Source organism: Salvelinus alpinus, chromosome 20, assembly GCF_045679555.1.
Source record: "Salvelinus alpinus chromosome 20, SLU_Salpinus.1, whole genome shotgun sequence".
NCBI classification, from domain to species: Eukaryota; Metazoa; Chordata; class Actinopteri; order Salmoniformes; family Salmonidae; genus Salvelinus; species Salvelinus alpinus.
Genome location: NC_092105.1, coordinates 18,805,094 through 18,827,669, shown reverse-complemented (window position 1 = coordinate 18,827,669; position 22,576 = coordinate 18,805,094). Strand labels below are relative to the sequence as shown.

Sequence of the window (22,576 nt, the reverse complement as noted above, 5' to 3'; positions counted from 1 at the left end):
TGAGCCTTAAACCAGGCTGAATAGAGGGGATTCACTGTGCTTATCCACCATCTAATCCTCTCTATGACTGGCACAGACAATGAACACACACATAGGGGCACAGAGGGGTGACACACACATACCTGACACTCTCGAGGATTAAGGGCAGAGGTGCATTACCTTGGGACTAGTTCACCCAGGAATATCTAAGAAAACACGTACTCGCACACACATACTCGCACACACACACATAATTCCCCCAAATGTAGGTATTTTTACAATGGGGGAATCAAATGTCAGGCACAAGGGGATTTCCCAGGGTGCATTGCTTTGTTGGTGGCGAGTCAGGGTCAGCTGTCCTGTTTGGGGAGGGCAATCCACTAGACCATGTCCAGGATAGCCCAGTTGACCAGGCTTAGACACACGGCTGGGAATGAGACCAGACCCAGAATCATATCATCAACAAAGGAATCAAAGACAATCCCATCATATACTTAGAGGATTATCAAAATGAATGATCATCAAACACAGGAATTCCGGGCTGATCCAAACCTATTTAATCAATCATATGCTGTGTATGAGACGTGTGTACTGTAATTCATACTGAAATAAATGACAGACAGAAATAAATAAATTAATTCACTACTGTCTGAGTAGGTATAGTTCCGGAATGACTTAAAAACCTAATCCACGTTTGCAAACAAACAAGCACACACTCTGGTACAGACACACGTGGTGGAGCAGTGAGATAAACAGCAGTTAGTGCTGCTTCCTGCGCATTGGCATTCTGTTCACCCTCCCTTGGGAAAACTCGGGAACGCCGTGATCCAAACAGGATGGCAAATTAGGAATCATCTTCAATTCCCACCACTTTCCCAATCCCTCCACCCCACACACATGTGTTTCATACAGGAATCTGTCAATCTGTCCATACTTCCTCCTCTTCCTACCACTCCTCTTCCTCCTCCTCCTCCTGAGACTGATGACTGAACATGGCCGCCGATGGAAAGAAGATTTAGTAGCTGTTATTGAGACTTTTTTCATAGTGGCTAATCAGATATGAAGAGCAGGGAGCCAGACTGACCTAATAGCCTGATTGAAGAGCTAATATAATTTTTTCAACACATTTGGTCAAATACCAACACACTGACACAGGTCAAATACCAACACACTGATACAGGTCAAATACCAACACACTGATACAGGTCAAATACCAACACACTGATACAGGTCAAATACCAACACACTGACACAGGTCAAATACCAACACACTGATACAGGTCAAATACCAACACACTGACACAGGTCAAATACAAACACACTGACACAGGTCAAATACCAACACACTGACACAGGTCAAATACCAACACACTGACACAGGTCAAATACCAACACACTGATACAGGGCAGGTCAAATATCAACACACTGATACAGGTCAAATACCAACACACTGACACAGGTCAAATACCAACACACTGACACAGGTCAAATACCAACACACTGATACAGGTCAAATACCAACATACTGACACAGGTCAAATACCAACATACTGACACAGGTCAAATACCAACATACTGATACAGGTCAAATACCAACACACTGACACAGGTCAAATACCAACATACTGATACAGGTCAAATACCAACACACTGATACAGGTCAAATACCAACATACTGATACAGGTCAGGTCAAATACCATCATACTGATACAGGTCAGGTCAAATACCATCATACTGATACAGGTCAAATACCAACATACTGACACAGGTCAGGTCAAATACCATCATACTGATACAGGTCAAATACCAACATACTGACACAGGTCAGGTCAAATACCAACATACTGATACAGGTCAAATACCAACATACTGATACAGGTCAGGTCAAATACCATCATACTGATACAGGTCAAATACCATCATACTGATACAGGTCAGGTCAAATACCAACATACGGGTACAGGTCAGGTCAAATAACAACACACTGACACAGGGCAGGTCAAATACCAACACACTGGTACAGGTCAGGTCAAATACCAACACACTGGTACAGGTCAGGTCAAATACCAACATACTGGTACAGGGTAGGTCAAATACCAACACACTGACACAGGTCAAATACCAACACACTGATACAGGGCAGGTCAAATATCAACACACTGATACAGGGCAGGTCAAATGCCAACACACTGACACAGGTCAAATACCAACACACTGATACAGGTCAAATACCAACACACTGACACAGGTCAAATACCAACACACTGACACAGGTCAAATACCAACACACTGATACAGGTCAAATACCAACATACTGACACAGGTCAAATACCAACACACTGATACAGGTCAAATACCAACACACTGATACAGGTCAAATACCAACACACTGACACAGGTCAAATACAAACACACTGACACAGGTCAAATACCAACACACTGACACAGGTCAAATACCAACACACTGACACAGGTCAAATACCAACACACTGATACAGGGCAGGTCAAATATCAACACACTGATACAGGGCAGGTCAAATGCCAACACACTGATACAGGTCAAATACCAACACACTGACACAGGTCAAATACCAACACACTGATACAGGTCAAATACCAACACACTGAAACAGGTCAAATACCAACACACTGACACAGGGCAGGTCAAATACAAACATCCTGATACAGGTCAAATACCAACATACTGATACAGGTCAAATACCAACACACTGACACAGGTCAAATACCAACATACTGATACAGGTCAAATACCAACACACTGATACAGGTCAACTACCAACACACTGACACAGGTCAAATACCAACACACTGACACAGGTCAAATACCAACACACTGATACAGGTCAAATACCAACACACTGACACAGGTCAAATACCAACACACTGATACAGGTCAAATACCAACACACTGACACAGGTCAAATACCAACACACTGATACAAGTCAAATACCAACACACTGACACAGGTCAAATACCAACACACTGATACAGGTCAAATACCAACACACTGATACAGGTCAAATACCAACACACTGACACAGGTCAAATACCAACATACTGATACAGGTCAAATACCAACACACTGAAACAGGGCAGCTCAAAAACCAACATACTGATACAGGTCAGGTCAAATACCATCATACTGATACAGGTCAGGTCAAATACCATCATACTGATACAGGTCAAATACCAACATACTGACACAGGTCAGGTCAAATACCATCATACTGATACAGGTCAAATACCAACATACTGACACAGGTCAGGTCAAATACCAACATACTGATACAGGTCAAATACCAACATACTGATACAGGTCAGGTCAAATACCATCATACTGATACAGGTCAAATACCATCATACTGATACAGGTCAGGTCAAATACCAACATACGGGTACAGGTCAGGTCAAATAACAACACACTGACACAGGGCAGGTCAAATACCAACACACTGGTACAGGTCAGGTCAAATACCAACACACTGGTACAGGTCAGGTCAAATACCAACATACTGGTACAGGGTAGGTCAAATACCAACACACTGACACAGGTCAAATACCAACACACTGATACAGGGCAGGTCAAATATCAACACACTGATACAGGGCAGGTCAAATGCCAACACACTGACACAGGTCAAATACCAACACACTGATACAGGTCAAATACCAACACACTGACACAGGTCAAATACCAACACACTGATACAGGTCAAATACCAACATACTGACACAGGTCAAATACCAACATACTGACACAGGTCAAATACCAACATACTGACACAGGTCAAATACCAACATACTGATACAGGTCAAATACCAACACACTGACACAGGTCAAATACCAACATACTGATACAGGTCAAATACCAACACACTGATACAGGTCAAATACCAACACACTGACACAGGTCAAATACCAACACACTGACACAGGTCAAATACCAACACACTGACACAGGTCAAATACCAACACACTGATACAGGTCAAATACCAACACACTGATACAGGTCAAATACCAACACACTGATACAGGTCAAATACCAACACACTGACACAGGTCAAATACCAACACACTGATACAAGTCAAATACCAACACACTGACACAGGTCAAATACCAACACACTGATACAGGTCAAATACCAACACACTGATACAGGTCAAATACCAACACACTGACACAGGTCAAATACCAACACACTGATACAGGTCAAATACCAACACACTGAAACAGGTCAAATACCAACACACTGACACAGGGCAGGTCAAATACAAACATCCTGATACAGGTCAAATACCAACATACTGATACAGGTCAAATACCAACACACTGACACAGGTCAAATACCAACATACTGATACAGGTCAAATACCAACACACTGATACAGGTCAACTACCAACACACTGACACAGGTCAAATACCAACACACTGACACAGGTCAAATACCAACACACTGATACAGGTCAAATACCAACACACTGACACAGGTCAAATACCAACACACTGATACAGGTCAAATACCAACACACTGACACAGGTCAAATACCAACACACTGATACAAGTCAAATACCAACACACTGACACAGGTCAAATACCAACACACTGATACAGGTCAAATACCAACACACTGATACAGGTCAAATACCAACACACTGACACAGGTCAAATACCAACATACTGATACAGGTCAAATACCAACACACTGAAACAGGGCAGCTCAAAAACCAACATACTGATACAGGTCAGGTCAAATACCATCATACTGATACAGGTCAGGTCAAATACCATCATACTGATACAGGTCAAATACCAACATACTGACACAGGTCAGGTCAAATACCATCATACTGATACAGGTCAAATACCAACATACTGACACAGGTCAGGTCAAATACCAACATACTGATACAGGTCAAATACCAACATACTGATACAGGTCAGGTCAAATACCATCATACTGATACAGGTCAAATACCATCATACTGATACAGGTCAGGTCAAATACCAACATATGGGTACAGGTCAGGTCAAATAACAACACACTGACACAGGGCAGGTCAAATACCAACACACTGGTACAGGTCAGGTCAAATACCAACACACTGGTACAGGTCAGGTCAAATACCAACATACTGGTACAGGGTAGGTCAAATACCAACATACTGACACAGGACAGGTCAAATACAAACATCCTGATACAGGTCAAAAACCAACATACTGATATAGGGCAGGTCAAATACCAACACACTGACACAGGGCAGGTCAAATACAAACATCCTGATACAGGTCAAATACCAACATCCTGATACAGGTCAAATACCAACATACTGGTACAGGTCAAATACCAACATACTGATACAGGTCAGGTCAAATACCAACATACGGGTACAGGTCAGGTCAAATACCAACATACTGGTACAGGTCAGGTCAAATACCATCATACTGATACAGGTCAGGTCAAATACCATCATACTGATACAGGTCAAATACCAACATACTGACACAGGTCAAATACCAACACACTGAAACAGGTCAAATACCAACACACTGATACAGGTCAAATACCAACACACTGACACAGGTCAAATACCAACACACTGATACAGGTCAAATACCAACACACTGAAACAGGTCAAATACCAACACACTGACACAGGGCAGGTCAAATACAAACATCCTGATACAGGTCAAATACCAACATACTGATACAGGTCAAATACCAACACACTGACACAGGTCAAATACCAACATACTGATACAGGTCAAATACCAACACACTGATACAGGTCAACTACCAACACACTGACACAGGTCAAATACCAACACACTGACACAGGTCAAATACCAACACACTGATACAGGTCAAATACCAACACACTGACACAGGTCAAATACCAACACACTGACACAGGTCAAATACCAACACACTGATACAAGTCAAATACCAACACACTGACACAGGTCAAATACCAACACACTGATACAGGTCAAATACCAACACACTGATACAGGTCAAATACCAACACACTGACACAGGTCAAATACCAACATACTGATACAGGTCAAATACCAACACACTGAAACAGGGCAGCTCAAAAACCAACATACTGATACAGGTCAGGTCAAATACCATCATACTGATACAGGTCAGGTCAAATACCATCATACTGATACAGGTCAAATACCAACATACTGACACAGGTCAGGTCAAATACCATCATACTGATACAGGTCAAATACCAACATACTGACACAGGTCAGGTCAAATACCAACATACTGATACAGGTCAAATACCAACATACTGATACAGGTCAGGTCAAATACCATCATACTGATACAGGTCAAATACCATCATACTGATACAGGTCAGGTCAAATACCAACATACGGGTACAGGTCAGGTCAAATAACAACACACTGACACAGGGCAGGTCAAATACCAACACACTGGTACAGGTCAGGTCAAATACCAACACACTGGTACAGGTCAGGTCAAATACCAACATACTGGTACAGGGTAGGTCAAATACCAACACACTGACACAGGTCAAATACCAACACACTGATACAGGGCAGGTCAAATATCAACACACTGATACAGGGCAGGTCAAATGCCAACACACTGACACAGGTCAAATACCAACACACTGATACAGGTCAAATACCAACATACTGGTACAGGGTAGGTCAAATACCAACACACTGACACAGGTCAAATACCAACACACTGATACAGGGCAGGTCAAATATCAACACACTGATACAGGGCAGGTCAAATGCCAACACACTGACACAGGTCAAATACCAACACACTGATACAGGTCAAATACCAACACACTGACACAGGTCAAATACCAACACACTGACACAGGTCAAATACCAACACACTGATACAGGTCAAATACCAACATACTGACACAGGTCAAATACCAACACACTGATACAGGTCAAATACCAACACACTGATACCAAACCACAGGTCAAATACCAACACACTGACACAGGTCAAATACCAACACACTGACACAGGTCAAATACCAACACACTGATACAGGTCAAATACCAACACACTGACACAGGTCAAATACCAACACACTGATACAGGGCAGGTCAAATATCAACACACTGATACAGGGCAGGTCAAATGCCAACACACTGACACAGGTCAAATACCAACACACTGATACAGGTCAAATACCAACACACTGACACAGGTCAAATACCAACACACTGACACAGGTCAAATACCAACACACTGATACAGGTCAAATACCAACATACTGACACAGGTCAAATACCAACATACTGACACAGGTCAAATACCAACATACTGACACAGGTCAAATACCAACATACTGATACAGGTCAAATACCAACACACTGACACAGGTCAAATACCAACATCGACGGCATACCCCCGATACAGGTCAAATACCAACACACTGACACAGGTCAAATACCAACACACTGACACAGGTCAAATACCAACACACTGACACAGGTCAAATACCAACACACTGATACAGGTCAAATACCAACACACTGACACAGGTCAAATACCAACACACTGATACAGGTCAAATACCAACACACTGATACAGGTCAAATACCAACACACTGACACAGGTCAAATACCAACACACTGATACAAGTCAAATACCAACACACTGACACAGGTCAAATACCAACACACTGATACAGGTCAAATACCAACACACTGATACAGGTCAAATACCAACACACTGACACAGGTCAAATACCAACACACTGATACAGGTCAAATACCAACACACTGAAACAGGTCAAATACCAACACACTGACACAGGGCAGGTCAAATACAAACATCCTGATACAGGTCAAATACCAACATACTGATACAGGTCAAATACCAACACACTGACACAGGTCAAATACCAACATACTGATACAGGTCAAATACCAACACACTGATACAGGTCAACTACCAACACACTGACACAGGTCAAATACCAACACACTGACACAGGTCAAATACCAACACACTGATACAGGTCAAATACCAACACACTGACACAGGTCAAATACCAACACACTGATACAGGTCAAATACCAACACACTGACACAGGTCAAATACCAACACACTGATACAAGTCAAATACCAACACACTGACACAGGTCAAATACCAACACACTGATACAGGTCAAATACCAACACACTGATACAGGTCAAATACCAACACACTGACACAGGTCAAATACCAACATACTGATACAGGTCAAATACCAACACACTGAAACAGGGCAGCTCAAAAACCAACATACTGATACAGGTCAGGTCAAATACCATCATACTGATACAGGTCAGGTCAAATACCATCATACTGATACAGGTCAAATACCAACATACTGACACAGGTCAGGTCAAATACCATCATACTGATACAGGTCAAATACCAACATACTGACACAGGTCAGGTCAAATACCAACATACTGATACAGGTCAAATACCAACATACTGATACAGGTCAGGTCAAATACCATCATACTGATACAGGTCAAGTACCATCATACTGATACAGGTCAGGTCAAATACCAACATACGGGTACAGGTCAGGTCAAATAACAACACACTGACACAGGGCAGGTCAAATACCAACACACTGGTACAGGTCAGGTCAAATACCAACACACTGGTACAGGTCAGGTCAAATACCAACATACTGGTACAGGGTAGGTCAAATACCAACACACTGACACAGGTCAAATACCAACACACTGATACAGGGCAGGTCAAATATCAACACACTGATACAGGGCAGGTCAAATGCCAACACACTGACACAGGTCAAATACCAACACACTGATACAGGTCAAATACCAACACACTGACACAGGTCAAATACCAACACACTGACACAGGTCAAATACCAACACACTGATACAGGTCAAATACCAACATACTGACACAGGTCAAATACCAACATACTGACACAGGTCAAATACCAACATACTGATACAGGTCAAATACCAACACACTGACACAGGTCAAATACCAACATACTGATACAGGTCAAATACCAACACACTGATACAGGTCAAATACCAACACACTGACACAGGTCAAATACCAACACACTGACACAGGTCAAATACCAACACACTGACACAGGTCAAATACCAACACACTGATACAGGTCAAATACCAACACACTGACACAGGTCAAATACCAACACACTGATACAGGTCAAATACCAACACACTGATACAGGTCAAATACCAACACACTGACACAGGTCAAATACCAACACACTGATACAAGTCAAATACCAACACACTGACACAGGTCAAATACCAACACACTGATACAGGTCAAATACCAACACACTGATACAGGTCAAATACCAACACACTGACACAGGTCAAATACCAACACACTGATACAGGTCAAATACCAACACACTGAAACAGGTCAAATACCAACACACTGACACAGGGCAGGTCAAATACAAACATCCTGATACAGGTCAAATACCAACATACTGATACAGGTCAAATACCAACACACTGACACAGGTCAAATACCAACATACTGATACAGGTCAAATACCAACACACTGATACAGGTCAACTACCAACACACTGACACAGGTCAAATACCAACACACTGACACAGGTCAAATACCAACACACTGATACAGGTCAAATACCAACACACTGACACAGGTCAAATACCAACACACTGATACAGGTCAAATACCAACACACTGACACAGGTCAAATACCAACACACTGATACAAGTCAAATACCAACACACTGACACAGGTCAAATACCAACACACTGATACAGGTCAAATACCAACACACTGATACAGGTCAAATACCAACACACTGACACAGGTCAAATACCAACATACTGATACAGGTCAAATACCAACACACTGAAACAGGGCAGCTCAAAAACCAACATACTGATACAGGTCAGGTCAAATACCATCATACTGATACAGGTCAGGTCAAATACCATCATACTGATACAGGTCAAATACCAACATACTGACACAGGTCAGGTCAAATACCATCATACTGATACAGGTCAAATACCAACATACTGACACAGGTCAGGTCAAATACCAACATACTGATACAGGTCAAATACCAACATACTGATACAGGTCAGGTCAAATACCATCATACTGATACAGGTCAAATACCATCATACTGATACAGGTCAGGTCAAATACCAACATATGGGTACAGGTCAGGTCAAATAACAACACACTGACACAGGGCAGGTCAAATACCAACACACTGGTACAGGTCAGGTCAAATACCAACACACTGGTACAGGTCAGGTCAAATACCAACATACTGGTACAGGGTAGGTCAAATACCAACATACTGACACAGGACAGGTCAAATACAAACATCCTGATACAGGTCAAAAACCAACATACTGATATAGGGCAGGTCAAATACCAACACACTGACACAGGGCAGGTCAAATACAAACATCCTGATACAGGTCAAATACCAACATCCTGATACAGGTCAAATACCAACATACTGGTACAGGTCAAATACCAACATACTGATACAGGTCAGGTCAAATACCAACATACGGGTACAGGTCAGGTCAAATACCAACATACTGGTACAGGTCAGGTCAAATACCAACATACTGATACAGGTCAGGTCAAATACCATTATACTGATACAGGGCAGGTCAAATACCAACATCCTGGTACAGGTCAGGTCAAATAACAACATCCTGGTACAGCGCAGGTCAAATACCTTTATTTCGACCCCAAAACAACAGAGCGTCCTAGATAGGGAATTGGATCGAAAGGCCACAATTTTCCTCACAGAGAGAAATCTGTTTATCTGTTGGCCATATTGTTCTCGACGGGCGTTTGGAGAGAACATCTGCTGGCATCACAAACGTAATGTTGCTGATCAAAACACAGCTCACGCGGGTGGGTCGGAACCACAGGAGGTTGGTGGCACCTTAATTGGGAAGGACAGGCTCGTGGTAATGGCTGGAGAAGAATCAGTGGAATGGTATCAAACACATCAAACACATTGTTTCCATTTGATTGATGCCAGTCCATTCACTCCGTTCCAGCCATTATTATGAGCCGCTCTCCCCTCAGCAGCCTCCACTTGTCAGAACACTTTATGTAAATCCATACAGCAGATCCAGATGAGAAGGAAATGTTGCAACTCCTCATGCTCTCTCTCTCTCTCTCTCTCTCTTCCCATGGTTTCATCCAGTTAGCAACACTAACCAATCCAACAGAACACACAGCGTTTTGGCACCTTCTCTTTCCCTTCCCCTCTTTTTTCCTTTCCTCTCCCTTCAACTCTCTGGGGGGTAGTCTGTCCAGATGTACTGTGTCCTGCTGTTCTCCTTCCAACCCCCCCACAAACACACACACACTTTTTAATGGCCAATATTAGTAGTGCATGCCTTATGGGGTTAGTTGTGGTTTTACAGTTCATTCACTTCATTTTTCTAGGCTCATAGGAAACTTCTAGTATGAGCATGTTTTTCTCCAAGCTCCCGTCCTTTCCTTTCTCCTTCCTCCTCCTCTTCGTCTCTCTTCTCTGTTCATCATTAATCTCAATCACAGATCATTAACTGGCTCAGGGAGCTAATGAGACCACAAGGGTCCAACATGAGTGTTTCTGGGAAATGCCTCATTCTCATCGACTTCTAAAGGTCAGGGATTATAAAACAATAAGAAAACAAAACAACAGCTATCTGTCAGGAATAAGAAAACAAAACAACAGCAATCTGTCAGGAATATGAAAACAAAACAACAGCTATCTGTCAGGAATAAGAAAACAAAACAACATCAATCTGTCAGGAATATGAAAACAAAACAACAGCTATCTGTCAGGAATAAGAAAACAAAACAACATCAATCTGTCAGGAATATGAAAACAAAACAACATCAATCTGTCAGGAATATGAAAACAAAACAACAGCTATCTGTCAGGAATAAGAAAACAAAACAACATCAATCTGTCAGGAATATGAAAACAAAACAACAGCTATCTGTCAGGAATAAGAAAACAAAACAACATCAATCTGTCAGGAATAAGAAAACAAAACAACAGCTATCTGTCAGGAATAAGAAAACAAAACAACAGCTATCTGTCAGGAATAAGAAAACAAAACAACAGCAATCTGTCAGGAATAAGAAAACAAAACAACAGCTATCTGTCAGGAATAAGAAAACAAAACAACAGCAATCTGTCAGGAATAAGAAAACAAAACAACAGCTATCTGTCAGGAATAAGAAAACAAAACAACAGCTATCTGTCAGGAATAAGAAAACAAAACAACATCAATCTGTCAGGAATATGAAAACAAAACAACAGCTATCTGTCAGGAATAAGAAAACAAAACAACAGCAATCTGTCAGGAATATGAAAACAAAACAACAGCTATCTGTCAGGAATAAGAAAACAAAACAACATCAATCTGTCAGGAATATGAAAACAAAACAACAGCTATCTGTCAGGAATAAGAAAACAAAACAACATCAATCTGTCAGGAATAAGAAAACAAAACAACAGCTATCTGTCAGGAATAAGAAAACAAAATAACAGCAATCTGTCAGGAATAAGAAAACAAAACAACAGCTATCTGTCAGGAATAAGAAAACAAAACAACATCAATCTGTCAGGAATATGAAAACAAAACAACAGCTATCTGTCAGGAATAAGAAAACAAAACAACAGCTATCTGTCAGGAATATGAAAACAAAACAACATCAATCTGTCAGGAATAAGAAAACAAAACAACAGCTATCTGTCAGGAATAAGACGAACAGCAACGCAGGAGCAACAACAGCTATCTGTCAGGAATAAGAAAACAAAACAACAGCTATCTGTCAGGAATAAGAAAACAAAACAACATCAATCTGTCAGGAATATGAAAACAAAACAACAGCTATCTGTCAGGAATAAGAAAACAAAACAACATCAATCTGTCAGGAATATGAAAACAAAACAACAGCTATCTGTCAGGAATAAGAAAACAAAACAACAGCTATCTGTCAGGAATATGAAAACAAAACAACATCAATCTGTCAGGAATAAGAAAACAAAACAACAGCTATCTGTCAGGAATAAGAAAACAAAAGAACAGCAATCTGTCAGGAATAAGAAAACAAAACAACAGCTATCTGTCAGGAATAAGAAAACAAAACAACAGCTATCTGTCAGGAATAAGAAAACAAAACAACAGCTATCTGTCAGGAATAAGAAAACAAAACAACAGCAATCTGTCAGGAATAAGAAAACAAAACAACAGCTATCTGTCAGGAATAAGAAAACAAAACAACATCAATCTGTCAGGAATAAGAAAACAAAACAACAGCTATCTGTCAGGAATAAGAAAACAAAAGAACAGCAATCTGTCAGGAATAAGAAAACAAAACAACAGCTATCTGTCAGGAATAAGAAAACAAAACAACAGCTATCTGTCAGGAATAAGAAAACAAAACAACATCAATCTGTCAGGAATATGAAAACAAAACAACAGCTATCTGTCAGGAATAAGAAAACAAAACAACATCAATCTGTCAGGAATAAGAAAACAAAACAACAGCTATCTGTCAGGAATAAGAAAACAAAAGAACAGCAATCTGTCAGGAATAAGAAAACAAAACAACAGCTATCTGTCAGGAATAAGAAAACAAAACAACAGCTATCTGTCAGGAATAAGAAAACAAAACAACAGCTATCTGTCAGGAATAAGAAAACAAAACAACAGCAATCTGTCAGGAATAAGAAAACAAAACAACAGCTATCTGTCAGGAATAAGAAAACAAAACAACAGCTATCTGTCAGGAATAAGAAAACAAAACAACAGCTACCTGTCAAGTATGTCTCCTCCTTTTCTTGCTACCATCATATTCCCAATCCAAATGAGATTTCTGTGCAAGTAAGTGCTTTGAGTCAATGTTTTAAGTGATATAACGAGGAAGCCTTATTTCCAAATACTGTAAAGCAGGACTTCCCAAACTCGGTCCTCTGGTTTTTGCCCTAGCATTACACAGCTGATTCAAATATTCAACTCATCAACAAGCTTTGATAGTTTGAATCAGCTGTGTAGTGTTAGGAAAAAAACTAAAACATGCACCCTTTGTGGTCCCGAGGACCGAGTTTGGGAAACGCTGCTGTAAAGCCCCTATTCTGGTACACTGTTTACATACATGGATTCTCTTTTCTGGTGAAAGACAGTTTGAGAACATTTCTGATAAACAGTGTAGAGAAACATCATCCAACCAACGTTGATTGAAAACACAAGTGGTTTGGGCGTTTTGTCATTCCACAGCCCTCCAAATGGAAACAACTTTACGGAATGTTTTGGGAAAAGTGCCTTCATGCTAATAGATGCTTCTATTGAAGATAATTCTCAACATATCAGACATAACTCATCACCTTGGTAACAGGAGCCCACTGAACCTCAACCCTCACCACCATTGGGCCCACACACACACACACACACACACACACACACACACACACACACACACACACACACACACACACACACACACACACACACACACACACACACACACACACACACACACACACACACACACACACACACACACACACGAACGCACACACCTACGTGCACAGAGCTCAATCTATGGGGCAGATTAAATTATTTATTTGTTCTCATCAAAAAAGTGAAATGCAATATCTAGTACTAATAGACTAATAACACTTAATGTGTAGTTGGCCCGCTATGCTTCTAAACGTGCTCTCAAGTAGAAAGGGGAGTTGTGGATCTGGTCAACCTGTTCTAACAGTGTATGCCTTGGAAGTTAACAGCGGTACCAGTTAATGAAAATGTATAGCCATTTCCCTATGGATGGGAGGGAAGGTGAGGGGCGGCATGTTTAGCATTTTCTACATTACCAAAGCACAGCAGGACTGTGATAAAAGACACACTGGAGATTTAAACGGTAAGAGAGAAATGCAATGTGAGCTGTCTGTCAGTCTGTCGGGGAGTGAAGAGTGTTGGATGGTGCAGACACCTGCAGCTGATATAAACTCTGCAAAAAAAGAAACGTCCCTTTTTCAGGACCCTGTCTTTCAAAGATAATTCGTAAAAACACTAACAGCTTACAGACGGTAGGCAATTAAGGTCATAGTTATGAAAACTTAGGACACTAAAGAGGCCTTTCTACTGACTCTGAAAAACACCAAAAGAAAGATGCCCAGGGTCCCTGCTCATCTGCGTGAACGTGACTTAGGCATGCTGCAAGGAGGCATAGGACTGCAAATGTGGCCAGGGATATAAATTGCAATGTCCATACGGCGAGACACCTAAGACAGCGCTACAGGGAGACAGGACGGACAGCCGATCGCCCTTGCAGTGGCAGACTACGTGTAACAACACCTGCACAGGATCGGTACATCCGAAATTCACACCTGCGGGGCAGTTACAGGATGGCAACAACTGCCCGAGTTACACCAGGAACGCACAATCCCTCCATCAGTGCTCAGACTGTCCGCAATAGGCTTAGAGTGGCTGGACTGAGGGATTGTAGGCCTGTTGTAAGGCAGGTCCTCTCCAGACATCACCAGCAACAACGTCGCCTATGGGCACAAACCCACCGTCGCCGGACCAGACAGGACTGGCAAAAGAGTGCTCTTCACTGACGAGTCGCGGTTTTGTCTCACCAGGGGTGATGGCCGAATTCGCGTTTATCGTTGAAGGAATGCGCGTTACACCGAGGCCTGTACTCTGGAGCGGGATTGATTTGGAGGTGAAGGGTCCGTCATGGTCTGGGGCGGTGTGTCACAGCATCATCGAACTGATTTTGTTGTCATTGCAGGCAATTTCAACGCTGTGCGTTACAGGGACGACATCCTCCTCCCTCATGTGGTACCCTTCCTGCAGGCTCATCCTGACATGACCCTCCAGCATGACAATGCCACCAGCCATACTGCTTGTTCTGTGCGTGATTTCCTGCAAGACAGGAATGTCAGTGTTCTGCCATGGCCAGCAAAGAGCCTGGATCTCAATCCCTTTGAGCACGTCTGATACCTGTTGGATTGGAGGGTGAGGGCTCCATCTCCCCAGAAATGTCCGGGAACTTGCAGGTGCCTTGGTGGAAGAGTGAGGTAACATCTCACAGCAAGAACTGGCAAATCTGGTGCAGTCCATGAGGAGGAGATGCACTACAGTACTTAATGCAGCTGGTGGCCACACCAGATACTGACTGTTACTTTTGATTTTGACCCCCCCTTTGTTCAAGGACACATTATTCCATTTCTGTTAGTCACATGTCTGTGGAACTTGTTCAGTTTATGTCTCAGTTGTTGAATCTTGTTATGTTCATACAAATATGTACACGTTAAGTTTGCTGAAAATAAACGCAGTTGACAGTGAGAGGACATTTCTTTTTTTGCCGAGTTTAGATATACAGTACCAGTCAAAAGTTTGGACACACCTACTCATTCAAGGGTTTTTCTTTATTTTTTACTATTTTCTACATTGTAGAATAATAGTGAAGACATCAAAACTATGAAATAGTTCATATGGAATCATGTAGTAACCAAAAAAGTGTTAAACAAATCTAAATATATTTTTGATTCTTCAAAGTACCCAGCCTTTGTCTTAATGACAGCTTTGCACACTCTTGGCATTCTCTCAACCAGCTTCACCTGGAATGCTTTTCCAACAATCTTGAAGGAGTTCCCACATATGCTAAGCACTTGTTGGTTGCTTTACCTTCACTCTGCGGTTCAACTCATCCCAAACCATTGCAATTGGGTTGAGGTCGGGTCATTGTGGAGGCCAGGTCATCTGATGCAGCACTCCATCACTCTCCTTCTTGGTCAAATAGCCCTTACACAGCCTGGTGGTGTGTTGGGTCATGATCCTGTTGAAAAACAAATGATAGTCCCACTTATTGAAAACCAGATGGGATGGCATATCGCTGCAGAATGCTGTGGTAGCCATGCTGGTTAAGTGTGCCTCGAATTCTAAATAAATCACCGACAGTGTCACCAGCAAAGCACACCCACACCATCACACCTCCTCCTCCATGCTTCACGGAGGGAACCACACATGCGGAGGGTCTTCCTTTTCTTGTGGCGGTCCTCATGAGAGCCAGTTTCATCATAGAGCTTGATGGTTTTTGCGACTGCACTTGAAGAAAGTTGTTGAAATTTTCCACATTGACTGACCTTCATGTCTTAAAGTAAAGATGGACTGTCATTTGTCTTCGCTTATTTGAGCTGTTCTTGCCATAATATGGGCTTGGACTTTTACCAAATAAGGCTATATTCTGTATACCCACCCTACCTTGTCACAACACAACTGATTGGCTCGAACACATTAAGAATAGAGGTCGACCGATTATGATTTTTCAACGCCGATACCGATACTGATTATTGGAGGACCAATAATAAAACATGCTCAAATTTGGTTTAAATAATGCAAAAATACAGTGTTAGAGAAGAAAGTAAAAGTGCAATTTGTGCCATGTAAAAAAGCTAACGTTTAAGTTCCTTGCTCAGAACATGAGAACATATGAAATCTGGTGGTTCAATATTCCCAGTTAAGAAGTTTTAGGTTGTAGTTATTATAGAAATTATGACGTGTTGACTATTTCTCTCTATACCATTTGAATTTCATATACCTTTGACTATTGGATGTTCTAAAAGGCACTTTAGTATTGCCAGCCTAAACTCAGGAGTTGATAGGCTTTAAGTCATAAACTGTGTGTGAATCAAGCATTGCTAAGAGCTGCTGGCAAACGCAGTAAAATTTGAATGAATGCTTATGAGCCTGCTGCCACCTACCATCACACTGTGAGACTGCTCTATCAAATATCAAATCATTGACTTAATTATAATATAATAAACACAGAAATACGAGCCTTTGGTTATTAATATGGTAAAATCCAGAAACTATAATTTCGAAAACAAAACGTTTATTCTTTCAGTGAAATACGGAATCGTTCCGTATTTGATCGAACGGGTGGCATCCCTAAGTCTAAATATTTCTGTTACAGTACACAACCTTCAATGTTATGTCATAATTATGTAAACTTCTGGCAAATTAGTTCGCAACGAGGCAGGCGGCCCAAACTGTTGCATATACCCTGACTCTGCGTGCAATGAACGCAAGAGAAGTGACACAATTTCCCTAGTAATATTGCCTACTAACATGAATGTCTTTTAACTAAATATGCAGGTTTAAAAAAATATACTTCTGTGTATTGATTTTAAGAAAGGCATTGATGTTTATGGTTGGGTACATTCGTGCAACGATTGTGCTTTTTTCGCGATTGCGCTTTTGTTAAATCATCCTCCGTTTGGCGAAGTAAGCTGTGATTCGATGATAAATTAAATTGATTATATGCAACGCAGGACAAGCTAGTTAACCTAGTAATATCATCAACCATGTGTAGTTAACTCGTGATTATGTGAAGATTGATGCTAGCTAGCAACTTACCTTGGCTCCTTGCTGCACTCACGTAACAGGTGGTCAACCTGCCAGGGAATTTCCTCATGGAATGCAATGTAATCGGCGTCCAAAAATGGCGATTACCGATTGTTATGAAAACTTGAAATCGGCCCTAATTAATCGGTCATGCCGAAGGAATTAATAAAGAAGGAAAGAAATTCCACAAATTAACTTTTAACAAGGCACACCTGTCACCTATGCATTCCAGGTGACTACCTCATGAAGCTGGTTGAGAGAATGCCAAGAGCGTGCAAAGCTGTCATCAAGGCAAAGGGTGGCTACTTTGTGTTAAACACTTTTTTGGTTACTACATGATTCCATGTGTGTTATTTCATAGTTTTGATGTCTTCACTATTATTCTACAATGTAGAAAATAGTAAAAATGAAGAAAAACCCTGGAATAAGTAGGTGTGTCCAAACTTTTGACTGGACATTACACTGATACGAAAATGAGCTTACCCACATGTTTCTGTACAGTAAAATACATTTCTGTAATGTTAGAGTTTAGTCACAACTATTCAAAAAGCACAGAGACACAGAAGTAGGTATACTGTATGAACATACACAGGTCAACAACAGAGAGTGCTCCTAGCAGAATACTCTATGTAGAGATTGTCAGAGCCACACCAGGCACTTTGACTGACCATGTTGCACTGCTGTGGAGGTATGATGGCAGAATAATTCATGGCAGCATGTATCGTCAAAGTGACCAAAGCAATTCTATTCACAGTATCATAATGTCTAATGTAAGTACAGTAATAAGCTAAATAAAATATATGGTTTTATATATTTGGAGAAACAATCAAAATGTTTGTTTTTACATTCAAAATCTAAAGAAAACTGGCATGTCTAAGTGTTGGGTGAAGATATGTTCACTAATCAGTACTACTGTAGAGTAATTCTGAGTGGTCAGTGATGTCCAATGTGAACCTGATAAATGGTGAGAAGTCCTAAGAATTTGCCACCATCAGTTTGGACATGACAATTGGGCTTTATTCACAGCTATTGCATAGGTATTGTGCAAAATTCTTCATCATAGAAAGGCATAATAAGATCGCAAACTTTTATTTAATTTGTTGAACTTTACACACGCACTCAGTCAATTGTCAATGCTGAGTCTTGGAGAGGCATCGAGCACACCATGAGCGCAACTTCCAAAACTCCAAACGCACAACTTATACAGTAGCCTATTTCTCAAGTTGAACACATAAGATAGTAACATAATACAGTTTTTACCATGTTCAATTAAAAAGTTAGTTAAAATTGCTCTTACCTCCGCCTCTGTCTGGTATACGGCGTAGGAGAGAGCCACCAACAGAACCAGGGTGCCACTCTGGAACATTATTGCGTAGGGACGCAATGGAAATGTATGTAGGCCTCCAACTGTCCCGAATGTCGACTAAAGACCACTTGTTGAAACCTTCGTATTCTTCTTCTTAAAGGAAAATACAGACTATCAGCAGAGCGTGTGCAGTGCGTTGGGTTGCATATTTGCCCTGGACGTTGTGAGCCTCTTTCTGATCAATGCAACTTGTTCTTGTTTGTCGTCAACCACACCCCCTGTTAACGACCACGCTTGCCCATATGTACGGACACAACCATGTTGTTACAAAGCACCACTTCAACTTTAACTGTTAGGAGATAGACTGCTCATTATCTGTATATTGGTGACAGAGCGACCCGGACAACTGTGATTTTACATCGCCGGGATCTGACGTGTATACCCTCACACGCTAGAATCTTCCCCCGACAAGCGCAACACATCCCAGGTAGAAAAAGTGCTTTTTGTGTTAATTGTTGTCTCGTTCACTAACAAACTTGTTCAGAGATCTTATGTGGTTTTTCCATTTTCATGTGTTATAATAGCCTATTTGGATAGCCTACAGGTATAGACATCACATGCGTAAAGCCTGCAGACAAACCTAACTACTCTTGAAGGAGATTTATAAACCGCATCTATGTCTCCACTTTTATATGAATATCATGTGTCAAATAAATATATATTGACAACAATATTGTGCGTTTCAAAAACGTTTACGCACGCGCGCGGCGAACGGAGTAATTTTTTCGACATTAACGATATATACTTTTATAATGTCATGTTGTTCAACAAATAAATGCCATGTTTTTTTGTCTCAGTTGTGTTCGTGGCCTGCCCGACATGCATTAGGGCTGCCACTAAACCTGGAGAAGAACACTAGGTGCAGTAGGAATTAAGTTTGAAGTTCGGATGATTGGGGCAATGCAGGCAACACACCAGAGAGAACTGAAGAACCTGAGGCAAGTGCTCAGTGGGCTCTATTATGTTGTTATTTGTTGTGTTACACCGTTGTCTGTGTAAAATATATATTAACTCATTCACTCTCCCTTTCCTTTTAGGTTTCTGCTTCTATGGTTTTCGGTGGCCATCCTAGCGTCGGGAGTTGACGCAGTAAGTTTTATTTTCAACTCATCATGCGAGGGGGGGGGGCAGTATTGTTGACGAGGGGACAGCTGTGGGCACTTTGCATTTAACATTATATTCACGCTGGTTGCTTGCTTCTTGGAGCAGTGGGCATGTCAGCTGAACTCGCAGCCAGGTCACCGACGACACAGTCAGTATTCGATCTATGTCTGAGGACGTTGGGAGATGAAGTGGAAACCAGCCACTAGGGGCAAAAGTGAGCACTGTTACCTTGAAGTAGGTTTCGGTAAGCATCTGCCACTGATTCCAAAGGTTGCAAGTTAGAATCCAGTGATAGAAAGTTGTTTTTAATATTTTTGTTTTAAGCCTATCCCAAACCTTAAACCTTACCTTAACCATTCAAAGTTAATGCCCAACCTTAAGAATTTGGAGTTAATGCTTGAACTTAAGCATCTGCCTCTAATTCCAAAGGTTGCAAATTTGAATCCAGCAATAGAAAGCTATTTTTGTTTTAAGCCTATTCCAAACTTTAACCCTTTCCTTAACCATTTGAAGTTAATGTCCAACCTTAAGAATTTGCCCTGGATGTTAATTCTGATGTGAGACTGTGAGAGCTGGTAGCAACTTGATTGTCTCTAGGGCGTGTTTCTCACTGAGCTGCTTTAACTGTTTTTGTCGTTTTTTCACATTTGTTACTTTCCTGCCAAGACATCTGTAGGATTATTTTCTACAGAACTTATTTTGAGGGAGAAATAACTATCATTGCAGTGTCCCATTTAATTTAGATTGCAATATGTAGGGGTAATGACAACTGGCACAGTTTGAGAGCAGTTCAGGATGTGTCCACATAGAATTTGCTTTTCAGACGTAGCTACATCTTTGGTTGGGTGATGTTCCCATTTATTGCAGATATTGAAGCTATATTAGCTAGAGCAACTTTACATATAATAAATACCGTGTGAAGAGAGGTGCATTCTATAAGCATTTTCCTGTGAGATGGTAAGAACCCTCACCTGTGCTAACACTATCTTGTCACCTGTGTACCATGTGACCAGTGACCTATAACCCCATGTTAGAGTCCCCCTAGTATAAGTTAAAACATCCCTAGCCAGACAATATACACAAGACATTAAATGAGCACATACAGGAAGGCCAAAATGACTCCTACACCATGTCCTAAGGGGACATCCACAATTTGGTTTGGTTCATCGCTGTTCTGATGAGACCCCATCCTTCCTCACACACTCTCTCTAACCTTCTCAAATATTTTGTAAGAAAGAGGTACCTGATCAGGTAATTACGGTGATGTCTGTTTGGTTTAAAAGCTGAAGTGGACTGCTGACCACTGCAGTGTTGTGGTTAGGGGTTACGGGTTGTGACCCCGGTACTGTTGACCTCTGTGGTTAAACATCAGAAAACCCTAAATGATTAATGATAGTCATGGTGACTATCCGCTAATAAAATCATCTCTCTACTAGCTCTCACAGTCTCATGTCAGAATTAGACGTCCATCCATGTTTCTCAAACGTCAAATTTTTAAGTATTTAAGGTTAGTTTCAGGCATTAACTCCAAATTCTTAAGGTTAGGAATTAGCTCAGAATGGTTAAGGTAAGGACTGGGATAGGCTTAAAACAGCTTTCTTGGGCCTCCTGAATGGCACAGCGGTCTAAC

General features: G+C 41.2%; 2 protein-coding genes across 4 annotated transcripts in view; one reads left to right on the top strand and one right to left on the bottom strand.

Moving 5' to 3' along the window:
- The window catches only part of LOC139546419 (collagen alpha-1(IV) chain-like), a 91,789-nt gene extending 71,784 nt beyond the window's left edge, over positions 1-20,005 (bottom strand). Inside the window, exons 1-2 of one of the 2 annotated variants that reach the window (XM_071354787.1) lie at positions 19,774-20,005; positions 16,758-16,908 (exon numbers count right to left, since the gene is read on the bottom strand). In XM_071354787.1, the coding sequence (XP_071210888.1) occupies positions 16,758-16,790 (33 nt within the window). In that variant the 5' untranslated portion in view covers positions 16,791-16,908; positions 19,774-20,005. The remainder of the gene's footprint in view (positions 1-16,757; positions 16,909-19,773) is intronic. The other variant, XM_071354786.1, reaches the window with a different exon arrangement.
- A 114-nt stretch (positions 20,006-20,119) lies between these two features.
- Positions 20,120-22,576, top strand: part of LOC139546418 (collagen alpha-2(IV) chain-like) — a 127,735-nt gene continuing 125,278 nt past the window's right edge. Inside the window, exons 1-3 of one of the 2 annotated variants that reach the window (XM_071354784.1) lie at positions 20,120-20,269; positions 20,640-20,780; positions 20,880-20,931. In XM_071354784.1, coding sequence (XP_071210885.1) covers positions 20,731-20,780; positions 20,880-20,931 — 102 coding nt within the window. In that variant the 5' untranslated portion in view covers positions 20,120-20,269; positions 20,640-20,730. The remainder of the gene's footprint in view (positions 20,270-20,639; positions 20,781-20,879; positions 20,932-22,576) is intronic. The other variant, XM_071354785.1, reaches the window with a different exon arrangement.